Genomic DNA, 22,775 nt, shown 5'->3' with positions numbered 1-22,775 from the left:
TCTGAGCTATTCCTTGTGTTTTTTTTTTTTTTTTTTTTGGTGGTGAGGGGATTGACTTGAGGTCTCACACACACTAACCAGATGCTCTGCCACTGAACTACAAACCCAGTCACAGCCACGGCCACTGTTTGTTTGTTTGTTTGTTTTTGGTACCAGGGGTCGAATTTGGGACCTTGCACTTGCAAAGCAGGCGGCAGAACCACTGAGCTAAATCCCTGGCTCCTATGACTGTTTTTAACAAACACTCTCAGGGAAAAAAAAAAAAAGGCTGTTCCCACTGGGTAAATTATGAATTAGGTCGAATAAAGCCAAATCCCACAAATATTTTTCAGGAAACTGCCAGATGATTCAGATAATGACAATTCTCTGAGAATGGGGTTTCACACTATCTCTGATCTCATTCTGCCCCCACAATTTCTCAGTTACTGGTTTTTGTTTTTTGGGTTTTGTTTTGTTTTTTTGTTTTTTGAAGCAAGGTCTCCCTTTGAATTTCAGGCTGGCCCTGAATTTGCTATGTAGCTCAGGCTGGCCTCAAACTCACAACGATCCTCCTGCTTCAACCTCCTGAGTGCTAGGACAACAGATGCGCGCCACCATATCCAGCTCTCTAGGCTACTGGTTTTCACCATGATTTCAGGTAGCCAAAGTCAGGGAAGACAGCCAGAACTTTAAGTGCTGAAGTGCCCATACCCTGCAGAACATGCTTTTTGCAAGTGATACTCTCCCAGCCTTCCCCCACCCAGCCTAAATCTCATGCAATGCTTACTGACCAGCTTGGTGACCCAGGTCCCAGGAAGCTTCCCCTGAGGAGCCCACAGCCCTGTCTCCTATGTATCACATGTGCCTCACTTTCAATTAATCTCCAGTACATATGCCTTGTCTCTGGACCCAGACCACCTATAATCCCAGACCAATGCATGCAGAATAAATGGTTCTAAAGTAAAAGGATAAAACATATTTCAAGTGTGTATCATTTGACCCAGCAATTCTAAATCCAAGAGTTTATCCTAAGAAAGTAATTAGCAAAATGTATGAAAGACCTAGATATAAGTGTGTTCACTGCAGCAGTACTTCACAGTGGCAAACTGGAAAGAACATAAATGCCCAACAACAGAAGACTGGTTAAAATAAGCAACACAACCATGCAATATTCTCTATATGAGCACTGGAAACGATGGGGCCAGACCCATATCTATTAACATGGAAAGATGCCAGTGACGTTTTGCTACACGAAAGAAGTTTGTCAAGAATACTGGGATTACATTCTTCTAAATGATTCCATCACCTCTACCACCAAAGTCATTACCGCCATACAGCAACATAACAGCTTTTAAAAAGTATATATAAACAAGAGTTGCACCAGCCCCCAACTGATGATCTCTCTCAATAAAGTATGCTTTTCTTCTACATTTCTTTTTTTTTTTGAACCGGGGGTCAAACTCAGGACCTTGCACTTATGAGGCAGGCAGCAGCACCACTGAGCTAGATCCCCGGCCCCTAACACTTCTGATATTTAAGGTTTTTTTTTAAGAACATGACTGGCTATGGTTTATTATTTTGGAAGGCATTGGTTTAACTATGACACTGATTTGAGTTTAATTTTTTTTTCAGCTTTAATTGAGTTTATTGGTACATTTTAAGGATACAGTACAGTTACATTCATTGTTGGGATCTTGTCTTGATTCTCATTTTTTCCCCTTACCCCTGCCCTCCCTTATTAAAAGAAAAAAAAGTGTATGCAGTTTTTGTTTTTGTTTTTTGAGATAGGATCTCGCTATGTAGCCCAGGCTAGCTTCAAACTCACGGTGATCCTCCTGCCTTCCCGTCTCAGCCTTCCAAGTGCGGGGACTACAGGCATGTACCACATCTGGGGCCACACACATATGTAATTTTTAAATTTTCAAACTATTTTTTTCTTTTAATAGTCAATATATTTGACCACTTGATCATTCTCCTCTTGGTAACCTTCCTTAAAAAACAACTGTGGTAAAATTCAGTTCACAAAGTCATTCCTACCTCTTTAAGTTATTTCATTGTGAGAGCGTCTAATTAACATAAGTGTATCACTGCTCTTGATTTGCCAGACTCAGCAATGCTTTGATTTCTGTTATAGGAATGAGGCTTTTTAATTTAATGACACAACTCTCATCCTCTGGACTCTTATCATTTCAGCTCAGCTTTTTGCTAAATTTGCATTCTACACAATTAAGGCTAAGCATGTACTACTCATCTAGAGCCATGAGGGATTTCTTTCATGGCCTCTAGTATAAGCCCTGTATTCTGGATACCATGTCATCTTTCTGCTCAATTTATTCCCTCTTTTTGCTGGTGCACATAACTTCCAAAAAGAAGACAGAGGGAATAAATTTGAGACTCGATAGAGCCCAAATGGTTCCTTCACCCTCACATTCTGTTGATGGTCTGCTTGGATAGAAAATTATAGGTTGAAAGTATAATTAGAGGGGTTGCCCCTCTGTCTCTTAAAGTTTTCAATGTCAGTGAAAAAAAGTTCCATACCAGTTTTATTCCTAGTTCTTGGATAGGACTTGTTTTCTTCTCCAGAAGTTTTTTAAATGGTCTTCATTTTATTTCCTTTTTATGAAATTTTACCACCATGTACATTCTTTTATGTCTCTTTCAATCATGCTAAGCCTTGGTAGGCATTTTTAATCTAAAAACTCCTTCTTCAGTTCTGAGAGATTTCTTGTATTATTTCTTGATTGTGTCCCCCTGCCTTCTTTTTCATTTCTCTTTTAAATCTTCAGCCTCCTAGACTGACTCAATAATTTTCCATTTCCATCGCTTTCCCATTTCCTATTTTGCTTTTAAACTTTTGCTTTGTGGAAGAATTCCTTAAATAACTTCCAAATTTCATTGAATTTCTAAATTGTATCTGTCATATTTAAAATTTCTAAGACTGCCTCTATTCTTTCTTTTTTTTTTTCTCCTTCCTTATGGAATCTTTTTCTTGTACACACAAGTGCATGGCCTTCTCTTTGGAATATAAATTACAGGTTTTTTCTGGCATTTTTCTCTACTTCTACATCTCTATTTCTTCCAAAGTTCAATTTTTTTCTGCATCTTTTCTTTCATGTGATAAGACCTCCTACCCAGGTCTGGTGGTCTTCATCTATTCTATTGTTTTCTTAAAATCAGTTTTAAGGTATAATTTGTATATAAAATATAACTATTTTGTATGTACCACCCATGAGTTTTAATAAAGCATCTACGTCCACATAACCACTACCAGTTAAGATACCGAACATTTCCATCACCCCGAAGCCTTCCTCCCAGTCCACCCTCACCCTAGTCCTAACACCCACTAACCTGCTTTCTATCACTGCAGCTCAGTCTTCTTGAGTTCATGAAGCTGGAATCAAACAGCACACAGCCTACTGCATATCACTTCTTTCTTTCACTGTGTGTGTTTTCAGATTTTCCCACATGTACCAGTTGCACTTCCTTTCCTGACTGAGTGGGATCCCTCTCCTAACTATCCCACCAAAGCCAAGAATCCTGCTGATGGCCGTTTCCACTGCAAGTGACTCTAAGCAAGGCTGCAGTGAGCATTTGTGCTCCCATCTTCATATGGAGGAATGAGGCATCATAGGGCCATGTGAGGGTAGCGTGCAGGCTGGGCTCCCCCAGCAGGACCAGGCCCAGCCAGCTGCTTGAGGGTAGGCTCCAGAAGTCCAGCATTTCTCTGTCTCTTCGTGGGGAGTGGCTAGTTTGCTTTCTCCAAAGCAAGAGACTCTTGGCTGCAGGCACAGGCCTGGCAGATGAGGATGGGAGCAAGACTGGGGGGTGGAGGGAACTTGTTATTCAATAAAGACTTCTATTTCCTCCCTGCATTTAACTGAGCCCTTATCCCCACTCCTCTGTGCTGGCCCAGAGCCTCTCTGCTCCTGAAAAATAGCCCTCTAGTCCCTACAGGGCTGCGCCCAAACTTCCTTGCACTAACTGAGATAGGCCCTGCTGTCTCCTGTCACAGGGCCTTCTGCATAATGCTCTGCCTCGGTTCCATCACAGAAACTCAAGACGTGGCCACGCTCCCGTCTCACATTCCCAAGTCCCCCATTCTGCCCCTTACTCCATGGTGACACTTTTGGGATCCAAAATGCACTGTTTGGAGTTTGTGTTTCTGTTTATCTGTCTTAATGCTTTAGATGATTTAAGATAAGAGGGTTCTTGGAAACACTCGCTCTCCCATCAAAATCCAAAGTCCATGGGTCAGTTTTGTGTTTGTGAAAAGCAAGGCAGCTCTGCGGTGGATGGGCAGGAGTGTGGGTCGCCCAGTACCGTGGGATGCTTCCCCAGACCTCACATTCCAGCACACAGCTCAGTGCTCACCCCTGCCGCAGACACATTGGGAACCCTCTGAGTTTGTTTGGGAAGACTGACTCTGAAACAGGAACGTTTTCACAGATTAATATCAACCTGACAATCATGCACTTACACTTTCATGGGGTTTGTGATTTGTCCAAGTCATTCTAGGGGTAGGAGAGCTTAAGTGCTTTGATCATCTTGTATCTCAAACTAGTGAGACAGAGCCCATAGGGAACCTGGGTCAGCAAGGTAAAGTGGGAGGCTCAAAGCCATGAGCTGCTTTGGCACCATCAGAACTAGAATCTCAGTCATTTGACCTCCAGGAGGGGCCTCTTATGTCATACCACCTCCTGGACATTGCTGCCACTGACCCATGATGACCACCAAGGGCTGGGAGAAAGGGAGAGAAGCGACAGATACTGTGGACTCTGAAGGAGCAGCATCTCAGGTTGACACCACTCAGCCCTCCAGTCTCCTGGGTAAGTCACAGTAATGCCACACTGCCCCACCCCAGACCCTGCACATTTGAACCCATTCTCAGTATTCTCTCATCTGAGCATAGTGAGGCACCTGAGTTTAGTTTTTACTCCTGACCTCTCCCAGCCAGGAAGGAGGGGACAGACCATCACTGCAGCAGCCTGGGTGGGTTCGCCTCCGTCCCCTGGCATCCCTGGCCACTGCAGGACTGAAGTGAGGAGACATGCAGACAGGAGGGCAGCCCCTGCTTAGCAGATGGAGCCCGGTTAGGGCTCCTTCCTGCCCACAGGAAGTTCTTCTCACAAACTCCTCAGCAGCAACAAGTTCTTGGAGATAAATCCATGCCAGTGGGAGGGTTTTGTTGTTCTGTGGTTAAGTGACTTTTTAAAAACAAAATAATAATAATGATAAGGAAAATGATAAAAAGATACCTACCTAAACTGAATTCTAAAATGGGCTCATCTGGATCTTGTATATTTCCTGAATAGGAAAGAAATGACAGAAAAAGCAACCTTCATAAACCTTTCCTTGCTTTTAAATTTAACTTAAAAAAAAAAAAAAAAAACTCCACTCTATTTGTTCCCTCCTCCCACCCAAACTATAATAGGAGATTAATTCTTCATTTTCTAAACATTTTGCCTTAGTGATGCCCAAGACATCTCAGACCCTAAGACCAAGACACCCTCCTCCACAGGCTTGCAAGCCACAATAGCAAGGTCTTTTACCATGGCAGGCACCTGCCAGATGGCACTGTGCACATCCAATCTTTGCCTCCAGGCACCAAGTCCTGGAGTAACCAACCAAAGTGGAAAACTGAGATGCCCATGTTCCAGCAGAAGCAGCCTCTAGAAGTGGCTGCCTTCCCCGTGCCATGCTCCTATGTCACCCAGAAGGATGCCATGCCAGGCACCCTTCCTCACCCCATGTCCTCCCAGCACTGCTCCAGCCCTGTGAGCTCACCTGCTAGAGACAGCCCCAGCATGTCAGCTGCCACATCGATGGTGGAAGCCCGCTGCATGGCACGTGCCCTGGCACCATGGCGAGGGCTGTGCTCTCTTGCTGTCATGATGTCATTGGTGAGGATGGGCTTCTTGTTCCTGGATCAGACCACACCTGATTCCCTGGGAAGCAGTGCCACCAAACCCTAGTGTCCTATGGTGGCAGTAGCCCTGAGAAATAGAAGCAAACACTGGTAAGACACCAAAAGATGGCTGTATGAGGAATGGGGTTGGAAAGGCTGCTGCTCTCAGTCTCCTCTAGTCAGTTCTTCCCTTGCCCCAACACAACAGTGTGCCCGTACCTCCCAAAGAGAAACCATCTCCTTTTCACAAAACTGCCATACTAAATGGTGGTCTCAACAGTGAGAAACCAGGACTTTGAGATTTTTCTTGTTGATGTTATTACGCTTTCCTGCTGGCAGGTCTCTCACAGAATCCTTATGACCTTAAATCAGTTCACCACAACCTCTGATAGGACAGAGCTGTGTGGAGAGTGTCCCACGCACATGCTAACCCAGTGTAGCAGACTCAGCAGAGACAAAGGCCGCGCGAGTCTCTAACCTGCTTTTCCCTGTCCTGAGCCATGGAGACTTCCTATGTGCTATGGTCTTGGGCTCTCTTTTCACCTAACAGAAGAGGAAGGTGTGGAGCTGAGTCAGCAGAGGCCACCCTGGCTCTGCTCTCTGAAACAGGTTATGCAATAAGGTGGGAGCTGTAGATATGTCCAACCCCATGTGCTACAAGTCCTGGCTAAGTAAAGACAATTACACTGAGCCTTCACTGACATCATGACAGCAATTACACTGGAAAAACATACTCTTAAAGGTCCCCCTATACCAGTGATACCCCAACTTCCCAAGGGTATCTACCCTCTGCGTCTGAAGGACCCCCTGGGCTTCTGCTCATGGGTTAATTCACCAAGTGACTTACTGGACATGTTTGTGCTCAGATCATGTGGCATTTCTTCATAGATTCATATCCAAATCCATCATCTAAAAACAGAAAAGGACAGACTTGAGCTGATCCATCAAGGGGCTCCAGAGAACATGATGTTAGAAAGGTGGGGAAGCTCCTCCACATTTACTGCTACTCACTGCAATCCAACCTTCAGCTCAAAAGCACAAGTTCTGCTCAAATTCCAGAGAATGGGAAAGAAAAAGTGCGCAGTCCCCTTTTCCTCCAGGAGTGATCTGGCAGGGCAGTGTGAGGAAAAAGATGCGAATGTAATTCCCTGCTTTCTGGCTCACAGAAAGAGCACAGGCCCCTGGAGAGGATGCCGAGTCCCGCTGAGCAAAGCTATTTGGTGTCTAAGATGAGAATAGCTGTACCCATCACACTGGCCTGTAGTTGAAAACCAAGTGTGTAAGAAAAAGAGAGGGTCCCACAGACGCCACTGGGCCCTCACATATGATCTCTGGACTCCTCCCTGCAGGAGGGAAACCCAGCACCTGCTCAGTCCTGGTGTTGCTGTGGGGCTGCCAGAGCAAGGCCAGTTCATGGAAGGGCTGTGTCTGGGAATTGGAGGACAAGAGCTATAACTCAGCCTCTCACAGTCGAGGACTAGCACTCCCACTGGGGGCACCCATGGGCTTTCAGCCTGGGCACCTCATCAACAAGGGCCATGACCTGGCAGGGTACCCAAAGAAATCATGGAGGAGAAGACTCACAGGTCTGCCAAAGTAAAAAAGCAAATAAGGGCTGGGGACATAGCACGTGGTACAGCACTTGCCTAGTGTGCAAGGCCCTGCATTTGTTCTCTCTCTCTCTCTCTCTCTCTCTCTCTCTGTAGAGAAGTCAAAAAGTAACAATGAGATCTGGGCATGCTAACTCACATTTGTAATCCCAGTACTTGAGAGACTGAGGCAGGAGAACCATTGGAAGATCAAGGCCAGCCCAGGGCTACACAGAGACCCTGTCTCAAAACAAATAATGAAAGTAACAATGAGAATGATAAAGAAAGTACCTATTTTACTAAACCTTAGATTTTTACAGTAACACTGGTATGAATTAACAAAAACTCACTAATGATGCAAGTGGCAAATGGTATGAAGTCTCGAAAGTGGAATATACCTGGTAAAATGGGTCAAACTGTAACAATCAAATCAATGCTAAATATACCCATCTTCATCTAAATTAGTTTTCCAAAAGAGGTCTAGCTGTTCTAGTAAAAATACGCACTGCTGGGAGAAACTGCATGGGGCTGTCCTAGTCTTCTGGTAACATTTTACTACTGTAAAAGCACTTCATAGGACAACTGATCAAACTTTATAAACAACAATCACAGCATTTGTAAACACTAACAAAATGCTTCCCAACAAACCTGAACATGGAAAAGACCTCTGCACAGGGCCAGGGATTTATCTCAGTGATTCTGGTGCCTGCCTCACCAGCACAAGGACCCAAGTTCAATCCCCGGTACAAAAAAAAAAAAAAGACCTCTGCACAAAAATGTTTATACTGCATACTTCTGACAATGGACCAAGAGCAGTCTGAATGCCCAGCTTACAGGTTATGTTTGGGAACATTCATGAGACAAATTATTAATCATCTGTTAAGATGACCATAAAGCCAACTAACACATGAAAAGTCAACCTCACTAGTCATCTGGGAAATGTAAAGTGAACCCACAGATCTCCCTGCGCATGCATGAGAAGGGGAATGAAAAAGGCAGACAATGCTAAGTGCTAATGAGAGTGTGGTGTAGTAACTGGAATGTGCTGCTGCAGGAGGAAGCAGTGCGGCCACCCTGAATCCCCAGGAGCCCCTACTCCGGCTGCATAGGCGCCCACCCTGTGACTGGGGATACAACTCACAGTGCAGAGCTAAAAGAAATGCACACTTATGTTCACTTAAGAGAAAGTCAAGAGTGTTTGGATAGCAACAGTCACAACAGTGAGGCAGTCCCAACATGTACCACCAGTGGGGCAGAAGGGACGACACGGAAGAATCTGAGTGATAACACCAAGGGGAGAGCAGGCACCCAGCAGCCATGCCAGTCAAGGTCCCTGGTGTGAAGTCCATGCACAGGCCAGGGCGTGACTTCAGTGCCAGGACAGAGCTCCACCTACAACCACTTCCCAGTATGTTCCAGCATCTCACCTCGGTGGAGAATGTGCCATGAGCACCTTCACTCAGCAGTGTAGTCAACGGTGCCATATCTGCACCCCAACATCTTGTTAGCCCCAGGGCCCCCAAACTCATATCCTCTGATTCCTCCTCCCCTGCCCACTCTACCTGCCTGCCTTTCCCTCAGGCGGGTGGCTGGTCTCATTGGCATCACCAAGACTTTGGAGACAGAAATGCTGAGGGGGGAGGACATCTACAGACTAATTTCATACTGAATCAAAAAGACCTGAGAAGCCACCTCACCGTCCTCTGTGGGGCATTTAATTAGAATCTGCAATTTAAGTCATTAAGACCCAGAACGCAAAGCTAATTTGCACAGCTGATCTCGATTTCCCCATTTAGTCTCATTAATTTAAGAAAATTCACCAACGCCACTGTACTCCCAACGCCACTGTTTTTCCTCCCTGCTCCATTTGAAGACCAGAGCTCATTAGAAAAAAGAAAAGCTGGCTTAAATCAAGAAAGACAGAGAGTATAGGAGAGTTACCAGAGGCCTGGAATTTCTTCCTAGGGACAAAACATAGCAACACCTCATGAAATTCACTGCTTCCCCACTCCCCTGTGACCAGAGGACACGAGCCATTGGATGAACAGCATGCCCCAAGGGTCCCTCCCATGAGTGTCCCTCCCCACCAGAGGTCAGGGCAATGTGGGCAGGAGAATGTTAGTGAGACAGACAGGTGTAAGGGTCTGACCAGGGAGTGGGAGTTCTGAGGGGTGGCAAGGACACTCTGGCCTCATATCTTGGAGAGTGCATCTCTGACTCCTTTGTGCATCATTTGCCTTATTTCCCCTCTCATCACTCAGAAATGCAGCTGCCACTTGACTCCTACTGGATGGCAACTTCAAAGTCCTGTTGGCTCCTCCTCAGTCATCTTCTGGATTCCAGAGTCAGACCATCTGAGCTGTCGGTAGTTTTTGTTTTTATTGGTACAGTTCAGGTATACAATATGACATTCACCATTGGAAATTTGTACCTTTACATAATCTATTCAATAGTAGTTTTGCCATTGGTTGTGGTCAATGACTTAACCTCCTTCAAAGTCCTGCCAGCTTCCTACCTCAGGGTGACCAGATGACGGGAGGCTCTACTCCGGAGCAGCAGCATGGGCCAGTGCAGGCTCAGCACAGCCACTGCCTCCCTCTGCAGATCTATTCTGCTCCCTGCACCTGCCAATGTCAGTCACCAGCAACAGGACATGTAGCACCCACAGCACCATTTCAAACAGGTACTTCACTTTCCCCTTTCAAACAGAAGGGAAGGGGCACAAACTGTCCAGGATATTTCATTTTTTTAAACAAAGTAAACAGTTTCTCTCTTCATAAAAAACAGGCAAAGCTGCCTGCCTCAAAGGATAGGGTAGTACGAGGGCAGCAAAAGCCATATGCGTCACGCACAAGGACAGGGGTATAGAGGACCTGGGGCCTTCTGATGCCCCTCCTCCTCTGGCTCCAAGCTCACAGGGCCAGGGCTCTCTGGTCCACAGAAGATTTTCCATGCCAGCTTTGGCAGCCTGGACCCCTGAATCTACCTACAAAGCCCAGAGAGGAACTCATGAGCCAGTCACCTGCCCAGCTGTGTCACTATAATCCCTCCTGCTCAACAGGAACTGTGCAAGAGAGGCTGAGCTTCTCCCAGCCTCAGTCTCACCAGCTGCCTTGTGGGAATAGCATCTGCCTCACCAGGATACACTGAGGAGCAAGCATCTGTGTAAAGCAGCACCTACTAGAACACTGGCTAAAGAGCCTGGTGCCCAGTTCTCTCCTACACTTTCCTTCTCTTCCCAGCCCTGCTTGCACTGGGGCTCTCAAAGCCAAGCCTTTGCCAACAGCCAAGTCTTCTCTCCAGCCTTCCCTAACTCCTCCACACAGAATTCCTCACTGAGGCACAACAGAACTTAGCCTGAGATGCCGTTTATAGTGTCTGTATTTTCTAAAGCAAAAATTCGGAGTCAACAAGCACAGAGGGCTGCTCCAGGAGGCTTTGTGGGGGCCAAGGAGGCCAGGGCCCTGGCATCACACCAGCAGGGAGACAGAGGTGGCACCTAGATGAAGCACTGCAAAGCATGTGACCATCCACAAGAAAGCATCTCTGTGCCTTTGTTTCCTCAATTATCAAATGAGAAAATGACTGCTGTTGGAGGAACGTGTGGCCCTCCAATCAGGGATGTGTGAAAGGAGACCCCAATTTGCTAGAGAAGTGGAGTGGAGGCCCTGTCCCCGCCAGGTACACATCTATTAGCACCCTATCCTGAGAGGCCCTCATTCTTACTCCCTCAAGAGCCAGAGCCCAGCTCTCACCACTTCCTGCTCCTGTACTTGCACAGGGCCTCAGTTGAGGGGGCAGAGAGGACTGCAGTGAGCAAAGCTCTGACTCAAGGAATGTGCACTGCAAAACACATTTAGCCCAGCTGGTGCTTGAGGGCAGGAAAGTGTAGTATGTTAGAAAATTAAGCACAGGAAGGCAAGAAAGTGCTAGCTATTTGCATTCCTTCTCACCCACGGACACAAACAACCCCACCCAGGGCCCCCTTGGTTTGTGCTCCCTGGGAGATAGTCAGCTATTTACCTACCTCCCACTTCCCACTGCCCTATGCTCTGCCCCTGCCAGCAATGGCGAATACACAGCAAAGGCAGTGAGTTCCCCCACTTCATAAAGTGGCGCGCCTCATTACTTTAATGGATATGGTCAGTGATACACCTGAATCCAGATATAAATGCACATCAACACAGGACAACTATGGTCCAAATGGGTCCCCCCAATTCATATTCTGAAAATTAATGATCAGTGCAATGGCATTAATGGGGGCCTGCAGGAGATGATTAGATCAGGAGGATGCCACCTTTGGGGAAAGGATATGCACCTCCTAAAAGGCTGGGGGGGGCAAGGGGGCCCTTTCTGCTCTTCTGTTTTCACCATAGGGGACACAAGGCAGCCCTGACCAGACACCAAATGCAGCTGAATCCTGGCCTTAGGAATACAAAGATGAACAGACGTTTCCTTGACAGTTGTGTCACAGAAGTAGACCAAAAGTACAATGGTGGTGGCCAAACTACTTGGGAATCCGTTGACTGTGTGAAGGACTATCTGGCTGCTAGCTCCTCTCCGGGCAGGAAACCACCCATGTTAGCATGAGGGATTCTGGGAACTTCTTGGGGTGAATCAATCCAGTATTCTTACACACACACACACACACACACACACACCATATACAAAGCTTCACTTGCCATTTGAATGTCACGTAAGTTTCCTAATAACACAAAGACAATGGCAACACTGTCTTGTGCTCCACACAGCCCATTGTCAGGGCTGCCTGTGGAGACAATGTCTACAGTGTCAGTGCTGTTCTTCTCTCTCCGACAACTGTCAACAGCTTTGACTAGTCTCATTTCTTGCTCCATTGTCAACCCAGCCACTCAAAACCCTCACATAATTAACTGAAAGTTTGTATGTGGCCAGGAAAGCCTTCTATTAGTGTCCCAGGAATTTCCAAATAAGTGTAAAACAAAACAGAGGAAACCATCCAGTATTTATCAACTCCCTCAACAGTGAAGACATGCAATGCCCAGAAGACCAAGAGCCAAGGTAATAAGGTCAATGTCTTTCTTGCCACCTGTGGGTCACACTATCTCATTCTCGGAGTATCAATCCAGAATCCTTACACACACACACACACACACACACACACCATATACAAAGCTTCACTTGCCATTTGAATGTCACGTAAGTTTCCTAATAACACAAAGACAATGGCAACACTGTCTTGTGCTCCACACAGCCCATTGTCAGGGCTGCCTGTGGAGACAATGTCTACAGTGTCAGTGCTGTTCTTCTCTCTCCGACAACTGTCAACAGCTTTGACTAGTCTCATTTCTTGCTCCATTGTCAACCCAGCCACTCAAAACCCTCACATAATTAACTGAAAGTTTGTATGTGGCCAGGAAAGCCTTCTATTAGTGTCCCAGGAATTTCCAAATAAGTGTAAAACAAAACAGAGGAAACCATCCAGTATTTATCAACTCCCTCAACAGTGAAGACATGCAATGCCCAGAAGACCAAGAGCCAAGGTAATAAGGTCAATGTCTTTCTTGCCACCTGTGGGTCACACTATCTCTGAGCAGGTGTCAATAAAGGCTCTACTGGCCAACAAAGGAAGGTACTGTCACATACCCACATGCCCCTCCCACTCAGGGCAAGTGCGCAAGCCTGGTTCTAGATGCAACTACAAAGAGCAGAGCATGAACCCACCCTGGCTCCTCTCCAGCTGGGTAGCGGGCTCTAAACTCCAGCAGAAAGCTAGCTGGGCCTTGCTCTTTGCCTGAGGCAGACCTTTCTCCTCCCTTTCCCTTTTCTACCTAAACACAAGGCTGGAAGGCCTGTCCTGGTACCCCAAATCAAAGGGTGGCTGGATACTGGGCCCTACCTTAGATAACAGCCTTTACCTTGAGCACCACTTCATTTCTCCTCCTTTGAGAGTGACCACAGCTGCTCACTTTCTCAGGACAGCAGCAAAGGAAGGGGCACCCTCCTGGGCAGTGGCCTAGTTATCTTGTCATACACACCATGCCCCATCTCCCTGGGGTTCAACGACGAGCTGTCATGGTGAAGGAAGGTTCCAAGTACTCTCGCTATCCGTGCCAACACATCACATACATACACAGTAGTCCACCCTTATCTGTGGTTTCAGTTACCCACCGTCAACTACAGTCTCAAAATATTAAATGGAATAGTCCAGAAAGAAATAATTCACATTTTAAATTGCAAGCCATCCTGACTAGCAAGAGAAATCTCACACTGTCCCTTTCCATCCTGTCCAGATGTCACTCACCCCTCTTTCCGGAGTATCCACACCGTCTGTGATACCTGCCTGACAATCACATAGGAGCCGTTTCAATTACAAGGTTCCCCACATGGTACTGCAGTGCCGATGGTCAAGTAATCCCTATTTTACCTACTACAGTCACTGTCCTATTTATTATAATATAGCTGTTTTATTTTATAATTGGTTGTTTATCTGTTGCTGTGCCTACTTTTTTTTAAAAAAATACTTTCAGATCCACTTTTTTCTTCTTCTTCACACATGGAACTGCTCCACCCACATTTCTTGCAGCTATAAAATCACTTAATGTTGACCAGGTACCATTTTAATCCCTAACTCTTTGTTGGCATCCAAATATGAGTTAACCAGTACTAAATCTATAAAATGTTTATATTGCATAGCACATTAAGCTTTAGACACTTGGCAATTAAACCACATATAAAGAGGTCAAAACTCCCATCCTACCTACTGAGAAGCAGGTGTTCAATGGCCCCAATCTGGTCACTGTACACTGGTTCAAAGGGCGGCAGAGGCGACCCTGAACAACATGACCTGGAAACATGTCATGTTGTTATTTTGATGTCACGTACCATGCCACCTGTCTCCTAGGTGGTCTCATAATTCTAGAATGGCAGGCCCAGCTGATATAAAATCAGGACAGACAACATAACATTCTGTGAACTGTGCCTGCTTTATTAATTAAACTTTATTATAGGCATGCACATCTAGGAAAAAGTGTATATACGGTTTGGTATTATCCACGGTTTCAGGATCCACTAGAGGCTTTAAAAGATATCCCCTGAAGACAGTGGTAAGGAACACTGTCAAACAGCCAGAACAAGTGCCAACTCAGAGTAAAGAAACTCAAGTCATATGAGCTTCAGCAGGAGGAGACATTTCTCATCAAGGTTCTAGACTGACTTAGAAAACTGCAGCAGGAATACAGCCAGTCGTGCCCATGGACTTCAGCAGTAGCAGCAGCAGCAGCAGCACAGATGACCCTTCTCAGCTCCCTTCTGCTTGCCCTTGTCCATCATTCTCCCTCCCTCTGCAAGTAATCCAGTGCACATGGGGACATGAGCCATCCCCGACCTGGTTCTCATCCAGCTCCCCAGGGAAGGGAATCCACAGCCTCAGCTCGAGCCAGGGGCCCCTGACTGAAGGGCTGGGTCACTACCACATGAGCTGGGGTGGAGAGGCTAGGCACAATCCACTCAACTCATCACAACTGTTAGCAGACAAATGAGACTCCCCTGTGGCAGGTATTTCTTAAACTATAAAGTAAAACATCAAAGAACTTCTAGTGTTAACTAGACATTTTTATATTGTTTAAAATATGTAACATAAGCACAGAATTAAGGCTTTTTTTGCTTAGAGCTTTTAAACTACTAAAAAACTAAAAGAGATCTATGAATTAAATACACAGAAAACCCCAACACAAATGAATTCAGAATTATATTAACTTAATGTGATAGACAAGGCTACTGTACAGAAATAATCACAAGAACATGAGCCTGATCAACTCCAGAAAGCCTCTCTGCCACAACCCCTACTCCACCCTTGCCCAGCCTGAGGCCAGAAACACCCAGCAGGGCTACTTTAGAGTCCACTCAACAGCTATCTGGTCACAATAGTGACTAGCAGCCACCATTCCCCAAATGGCAAGCTGCCAGGCAGGGCTAAGGAGCAGATATCCTACATCTGATCCTTCAACACATCACTCTTCTCCTGTGAATGAAATGAAGTTTTAGGAGAAAATATGGCTTGCTGCGTCAGCTTTTCCGGGGACTTCCTTGCAAGTGCAAGGGCCCCAAGTTCAATCCCTGGTACCCACCCCCCCAAAAAAAACACAACTCTGACAATGCTGGGTACTTCTTCCTGACCTGCCTGCCTCAGGTAGGTTGCTCCCACTGCAGGTCAAACTCAAGATGGCACCCATTGTGCCTTCCTCCAGCGAGAAGGAAGGTCAGCGCTGTTTTCACCATCATGTGCCTCCAAAGATTAACCATCAGCTGCTGCTGGTGCATGTGCAGGATCAAGTTTTCCAACCCATGAGTTAGAGAGGAGAAACCGCCAAGCCTGTGACGCCTTCCAGACATCTGGTCTCCATGGAGAGACACACCCTTTCCAGGGGTCACCTTGGGTACCCCTGCTGGGGAAGAAGTGCAAGTGTGAGCAGCTGTGTCTGGCTGCATTTGCCCTAGGATCCTGGGTCCTCTCATTGCACCACTGGGTGACATTCTGCCTGGATTCTTGAATGACATCTGGGAGCCAGACTCACCATGATAGAAGGGTTCCTGAAGGTCATGGCTACAGAGGAAAGCTGGGACCTAAAAAAGGCCTGACTAGTCCAGTGTTCTTTCCTATATGCAAAACAGATTACAAAGTGCTAATAAAAGCACAGTCTTCAGTATTTCTTGAGTTGCTTGCTTTTTAAGCACATTCACATGTGTGTGTGTATTTTAATCTTACTCTTTATTAGAATATTATTTTCTTCCCTTCACCCCTTCTAGGACACCCTGGAAGGAAACATTTCAGATTCAAGACATACTAAACACTATTTTCTTCCCATCATCTTTACAATTGTCCCCTGTGGTTGCACAGGAGGTGACCCCATTCCCAGCCTTCATATTAAGCAACAAAGACACCAAAAGGAAAGGTTCCTTCCAGAGAAGAAAAAGAGAGAAATGTAGAATGTGAGCAGTGTCTGTCTCTGTATCGTTCATCAGTGATTTCCTTTTCCTAAGCTGAAACTAAGGTCCTTAAAACAATATTATCAATATACTTGTCAAAAATGTTTCAAAATTTTAAAAAACAAAACTTTGTGAACAAGATAGAGGAACAGAATCAGATCAATAATACCAACATTATTAAAATTAAAAAAAAAAAACCCAAAATGCCCTGCATTTCTGATGCTGGGACCAGGGCTTACAGGAGTACTGCATGCAAACGGTGTATCTCAGGGGGAACGTACAATGAACAAGTCATGTAGCTCTGGGCTGGGTTTCTGTGGTGATAGGCTGGCTCTGTTGTTTTTGTGTGAATACTTGCATTTCTTCTCTTTACTGTTCCTAGCAGGTTTTATTCATTCACTAGAGACAGTGATTTGGCAAGTGAAGAACATGTTGAGGTGTTTCAAGGAACATTCACTGCACCATCACTGGTGACACACTCCGTTCTTCAAGGACAAGGCATACATTACCCCTCTCCTTACAAAAATTCCCACATCTTCCTTCAGGTTTATCCAAGGAAGCCCCACAGGGAAAGCAAACCAGCTCGCCACTCAGGCAGTGCCGGCTACATAAAAACGCCAGACACATGTGGAAACAGGAGACCTTGACCAAGGTTGGCCCAGTTGTGCAAATAACCTAGACATGAGCAGTCCTTTTCCCAAAACCTAAAAGCAAAGTTCACTTTTGTCAAGAGGAGCTGAGTGTCCCTGTGACCTCCCAGACAAGTTGGGTTTAGACAGGCCCAAGCGATTATATTTGTATTGTCACCAGCCTTTGGTGCTACTGGGAGATAATGGAACCTTGAGGAAGTTTCTTGGAGGCCTGGCAGGAAGAGGTGAGGTCATCATGTACCATCCTTGAAGGTGATATGGGAGTCCAGTCCCTTCCTCTCTTTTGCTTCCTGGCTGCCACATAATGAACAGGTTTCCTCTGCTCTGTACTTTACCACATCCCTAAAAGCAATGGTCCAAGTGATCATAGACTGAAACCATGAATCAAAACAAGGTTATGTTTCTCTCTCTGGCATCTGTCACAGCAATGGAAAAGTAGCTACAACATAGTCTTGGTGTCATGTGTGCCTTTTTTCAATGGGAATCTAAATCCATGTTCAGCTTTATACTAGGTCACTGGAACCACAAAGCCAGGCCTTGGTTTTGCTTAGTGTACAGCAAATTGTTGCACAATATTTTAACATCTGGGCAACCTTCAAAATGCCATGCTAATGGAGCTTGGGGAAAACAAAGGGAAGATACAGCTGCTAAGACAAACCTGTAAGACAGTCTCTGGCTTACTACAAGCACTGGCATCTGTGTACTTCAGGTTGCCATGCAAAATTTCAGCTCCACCCAAACCCATGGGTAAGTCCAGTCCCTCACTTTGCTCCTAATGATCCCCTTTCCACCCTCCTGCACCTTCACCAGCAGAGCATATTGGCTTGAAAAGGCACCTGCAGATTCGCTGCAAATACATTATTTCCTTCTAGACTGCCACTGACAAGAGTACAATAATAAAAATTCAAAAGCTCTCTGTGCTTTAGATGCCTGGCATGGGTGGGATCTGTTTATTTTTATAATCACTAGCAAAGTTTATTTTCTAATTCACAAGTGTCAAAGTTTACTTCACAAGAAAATATGGTATTTTCTAAGTAGCCACAAAAATCTACAAAGGGCTCTAAATGCAAAGCAATACCCACAGATCAATGAAATTCCGGGAAGATAAATTATTTTTGGAACAAGGCAGGAAGCCAGCAGACTAGGAATGACCTGACCAAGGCTTCAAGTGGCCAGCATGAACCAACTGCTTCTAGCTTCCTCACCACAAACTGAAATAGAGGAGAGACGACTTGATCCTCTAGGTACCTTGGAAATAGAAAGTGTGCCTGACACTTAGAAAGTGGTATTAACTTCTGGCTTTAACTGTAAACATGGAATATCACTGTTGAATGGAACAGAGCTCACTCCAGTGCTCTATATCCTCATAACAAAGGAGAAGAGGGAAAGGAAAAGAAAGGAGGAAGGAAGAGGAAAGTGGGAAGAAAGAGGGGGAGGTCAAAGAGGAAGGTTCACATCTTCACATAGGACATCTCTAGAAAGAAGGGTCTAGAGCTTCAGCCACTCAGTTGTGTTGTTTGTTTAGCTGATGCTGTTTGGGGATGAAGGACCCTTCCAGGGGTCTCTCCCATGGTAACCTGGCCACAGCTTTTACTGAGAAGCTGGCAGTGACAGGAATGATAAAAACCCATGAAGAACAAAAACAATTTTGTGAACAGTGATGAGCAGTGCCTTTAGAGCCACCACCACCACCACCACCACCACCCCCGCGCACTGCAACGGAGTGGGTTCAGCCAGGCAGAGAGCAGCACCTGCTTACGCTGGGCATCCTCATCCACCATGGGGACATCTTCCTCCTGGGCGTGTGGCCCTTCCCAACCACCAATGCAGACCAAGCCAACAGAGGAGGGACTGGGGTGGAGGACAGAGAACAGCGCTCTGGGGGCCCTGAAGAGGTGCAGTTTTTGGCTTCAGTGGGTAGGCCCAGTTCAATGGCTGGAAACACACTCTGCAGGGGTGTGCCCACTGGAGCCCAAAATCTGGAACCACAGTTACTCATTCATTTGTTCAACTGGTACTGAAACAGGCACTTATGGGGGGCACACAGTTGAGTCAAAAGTGATCACTACCTCAAATACCCTAGCGATGAAGTAAAATATTAAAGAAAGACAAAAGCAAGAGAAAGTGGAACACCTTCCAAGGGCTAGGAAGGAGGTGAAGAAAGAGCCTGAAACTTGGCAGAAAATTTCTAAGTAAGGCACAGACAAATCTGACTTCAAAAGTACAGAAGCACTCAGGGAAAATCATTAACTAAGGGGACTGCAAAAATCCTTGTTTTCAGGGTCAGAGAATGGGGCTGGACAGCCAGGACAGGATGGGTTTTGAGGAACTTTCAGTATCAGACTGAGCACTGGGCTTCAGCTTCGAGGCTTCAGACTTCTATGTCTAGTGTTTTCAAATTGGCAACTGCTTAATACATCTGAGACGTGTTGTGTTCTCTTAGAACTCCCCTCTGGGGGGCTTTTAGAACATACCTCTTGCTCACTTGGTACAAACCTGGGAGGATGCTGCCTATAAGGATTGTGATAAGCAACACTTTTCAGTAAGAGAGGAAAGAGTGGTGGCCCCAGCTCAGGCCTGGTAAGACTGGGCCAAGATGGCACCCACCAAGGGAAGGACAGGCAACATTCACAACCACACAAACAGGCATCTCTTTATCCCACACAGTATCCATAGGGCTACAAAAAATCAGTTTGGCATCAGCACAACTAAATCTAAAGTCAAGTGATGCTTACTAGCTCTGAAGGACGCACTGATTCTGCAAGCAAAACCTAGTACCAAAAAACTAAAGAACTGCAAAACCCAACAACAACTAAAGAAAATACAACTACCTGATGATTCAAGAGCCAAGCAATTGCAGGTCTATCAGCCAAAACCTTACAATGGAGCCATCTTTTGCCTTTGACCTGGGATTCCTAGAAGATCTCATCGTAGGCATTGTAGCAGGGACACTGCTTTAGAAAGTTGCCAGAACTTATCTTCTGTTTTTCCCACTTTGGTCTAGAAAGATTCCTAGGATGATTATACTTTGTTTCCAAAGAGGATGCGAACAAGTCAGGGTATGTGTGTATTCATAAGAAAGATGTCAAAAGGTACTTTCACCATTATTTATTTTTCCCCAAAAAATAAATGATGCAACTGAAATTTGAAATGGAGAGACAGTACTGAGAACAAAAGCCTCCACAAAGTGTCTTCTTGTCACGTATCATATGTAAAAATCACTACCTTCAAAAGCAGTGACATGAAGGCTAATTAAAATCTCTACTTCTGCTTTTATATTTTTTAAATAAAAATTCTTGGCAGTCAGATAATAAGGAGAACAAGGGAAATGTACTTTCAAAATTCATTTTTTAAAATTGATCCCATCTACCGCTGTAAGAAACTTGTAGAAAAGCTAAAAATGGGAAGCCAGCATGTAGCAGGTCCATCTTCCAAGCCCCTACAGCTTCCTTACCCCTTACCAGCTTCCAGGCCTCCTTCATGTAGGCCAGGACAGTAAAGAGGGCAGGGTGGGCAGACTCCACCAAACAAAACATCTTCCCTCCTCCAGAGAACTCAGCCAGCCCAGGAGAAAGCGGGTGTTGCCTAACACCCTCAATTATCAATGGCCCACAAGCAAAGTCAAGTGAGAACTTGGCTCTTGGAGGCCAGCTGCACACCTACAGGACAGGTGTGAGCAAGTTCACACCATTCTAGAACCCTGTGGGGGGCGTGGCACTGACAGGTGAAGATAACTGGGGTCACAGATGAGTCAGAGATATACTGCAGTGGTTGGGGGATGGAAATGGCCATGCAGCTGAAAGCCTCCCAGCATTGCTCTGTTCAACAGCACAGGGTACCTGTTTCATCAGCCCAGGTGAGGGACAGAGAAATGTGAGGGCACAGACGTCACCAAGTGAGAGACCCTGGGGGCTCCTGGCTGTGTTCAGGGCTTAACTTAACCACCCTGTCTCGGGGCAAATCACAAACTGTGTGTTCAGTGTCCTGTTCCCCCGCTTGCAGATGTGTCCCCCTTCTCCCCACAGCCCTCCCCGCCCCAATACTGTGCCATGCTGGTGGGTGCCCAAAACAATAACAACTGTGTATACCCTCTTTCGTCATTTGCTTCTCACAACAAAGCCTGCTTATCACAGGGAAGGCACTGCTTGCTCCTTGTCTCAGTGAGGACACCACACTCAAGAGAACAGGTTGTCTTGTCCCCAGTCGTGCTGTACACAATGAATAACAGAAGGACTCTGACTTCTCTGCTGCCATCTCCCAGAGCTGGCACAAATACTAAAGGACTTCCTGAACTGCAGGCTCTCAGGAAATCATCGCTTCTACCATAACCCTGTACTGTGTTTTGTGGGTTCTTCTTTAAACACTTTTTTAACTTAAATTTACTACATGGCATATTTTAAACTAAGTATTTATGTACATGTAATCCAAATGTAAGATTCAGATCCATCCCCCCAGGGAGAGTGACAGTGGTCCTCCAAGTGGCCAAGCTCAGTCTGGTTCCTGAACCTTCTCCCAGGCCCAGCTCTGTCTACACTTTCTTGTGAAATCCAGTTTTGCAAAGTGTTTTCCTCAGTTCAGTAAGAACCTCCAACCCTGGACATCTGATCCTCTTCCACCTCGAGCCCAGGACATATTTGGCCACCCTGGCCTGTCTTCAGCAAAAGCCTGTTTGGGTGGCCTAGCCAGAAACCCCCACCCCTGATGTTTCCTTTTAGCAATGTTCCATCCACTGATTCCCACCACACCAGCTCTTTGGCTAAAAATTTCCATTTGTCCAGCTCATGCTGTGTTCAGAGATGGGCCCAATATCTATCTTCACCTATAAGACCGTGTTACAATGGTTCCTAAAACTACTGACTGAACCTCAAGAAAGTCTTTCTTACCAAACTGAGTGATTTTTTTTTTCCTTTAATAACAGATACACTCATTGGTCTAGAAATGTTAATTTTTTTATTTTTATTTTTCCATTTGTACAGGGGTAACGCATTGTACTAAATATGTAAGGTCATATTTACGTGGGTTTGATTACAGAAACTAAAAAGTATTCTCTAAATAATGAAAAAAAGAATAAGATAAGACTACAAGAGCAAGAAGCAATTTAAATATGTTAAGGGACCATTTTCATCTTCAGAATTAAGGATTATTTTAATCTTACATCATTACCTTTTCTCTTTTACTTTCCTTTTTAGTTTTATTTTAGGATTCCCTATTTTTAATGTTCATACAGAGATTTCTTTAACTGAAATATCGAATAGTTTCTCTGGTGTGGAAAACTATAATAGTACACAGGATCCTAATGAGATAATTAATAATGTGAAATAGGAAGTAAAGGGCTAAAGGTGTAGGGAAAGTGGGAAGGGTGGGGGAAAGGTAATAAGGGAGAGGAAAAAAAATACGAGAAACTGAAAAAATGGAAATAAAGTGTTTGTAAATGGGGAGGGGAGGAGGGGGTGAAGGGAGGGCAGGGACAAGGGGAAAAAATGAGAATCAAGACCTATTATGTAAAGGTACAAGATCCCAATGATGAATGTAACTGTATTATATACCTAGATTGTACCAATAAACTCAATAAAAAGAAAAAAACATGTTAAAAAAAAATAACAGAATCACTCTTCAGGAGAGAATGGGCCCAGACCACAGCAGGGTTCATGAACCCAGTATGCCACCCACCAGCTGCCAGACTGT

General features: G+C 45.4%; 1 protein-coding gene across 15 annotated transcripts in view; it reads right to left on the bottom strand.

The window, feature by feature from the left end:
* The window catches only part of Inpp4a (inositol polyphosphate-4-phosphatase type I A), a 118,864-nt gene that overhangs the window by 53,712 nt on the left and 42,377 nt on the right, over positions 1–22,775 (bottom strand). For 13 of the 15 annotated variants that reach the window (XM_010643244.2, XM_010643236.2, XM_010643243.2 and 10 more), the window contains exons 1-4: positions 7,634–7,669; positions 6,732–6,793; positions 5,764–5,972; positions 5,239–5,283 (exon numbers count right to left, since the gene is read on the bottom strand). In XM_010643244.2, the coding sequence (XP_010641546.1) occupies positions 5,239–5,283; positions 5,764–5,869 (151 nt within the window). In that variant the 5' untranslated portion in view covers positions 5,870–5,972; positions 6,732–6,793; positions 7,634–7,669. Of the gene's footprint in view, positions 1–5,238; positions 5,284–5,763; positions 5,973–6,731; positions 6,794–6,895; positions 6,916–7,633; positions 7,670–22,775 lie in introns of those variants that run through there. The other 2 variants (XM_010643231.3, XM_010643230.3) reach the window with 2 other exon arrangements.

Source organism: Fukomys damarensis, unplaced genomic scaffold (genome assembly GCF_012274545.1).
Source record: "Fukomys damarensis isolate Sample0158 unplaced genomic scaffold, DMR_v1.0_HiC HiC_scaffold_9, whole genome shotgun sequence".
Taxonomy (NCBI): domain Eukaryota; kingdom Metazoa; phylum Chordata; class Mammalia; order Rodentia; family Bathyergidae; genus Fukomys; species Fukomys damarensis.
This window is presented reverse-complemented; position numbering and strand designations above follow the sequence as displayed.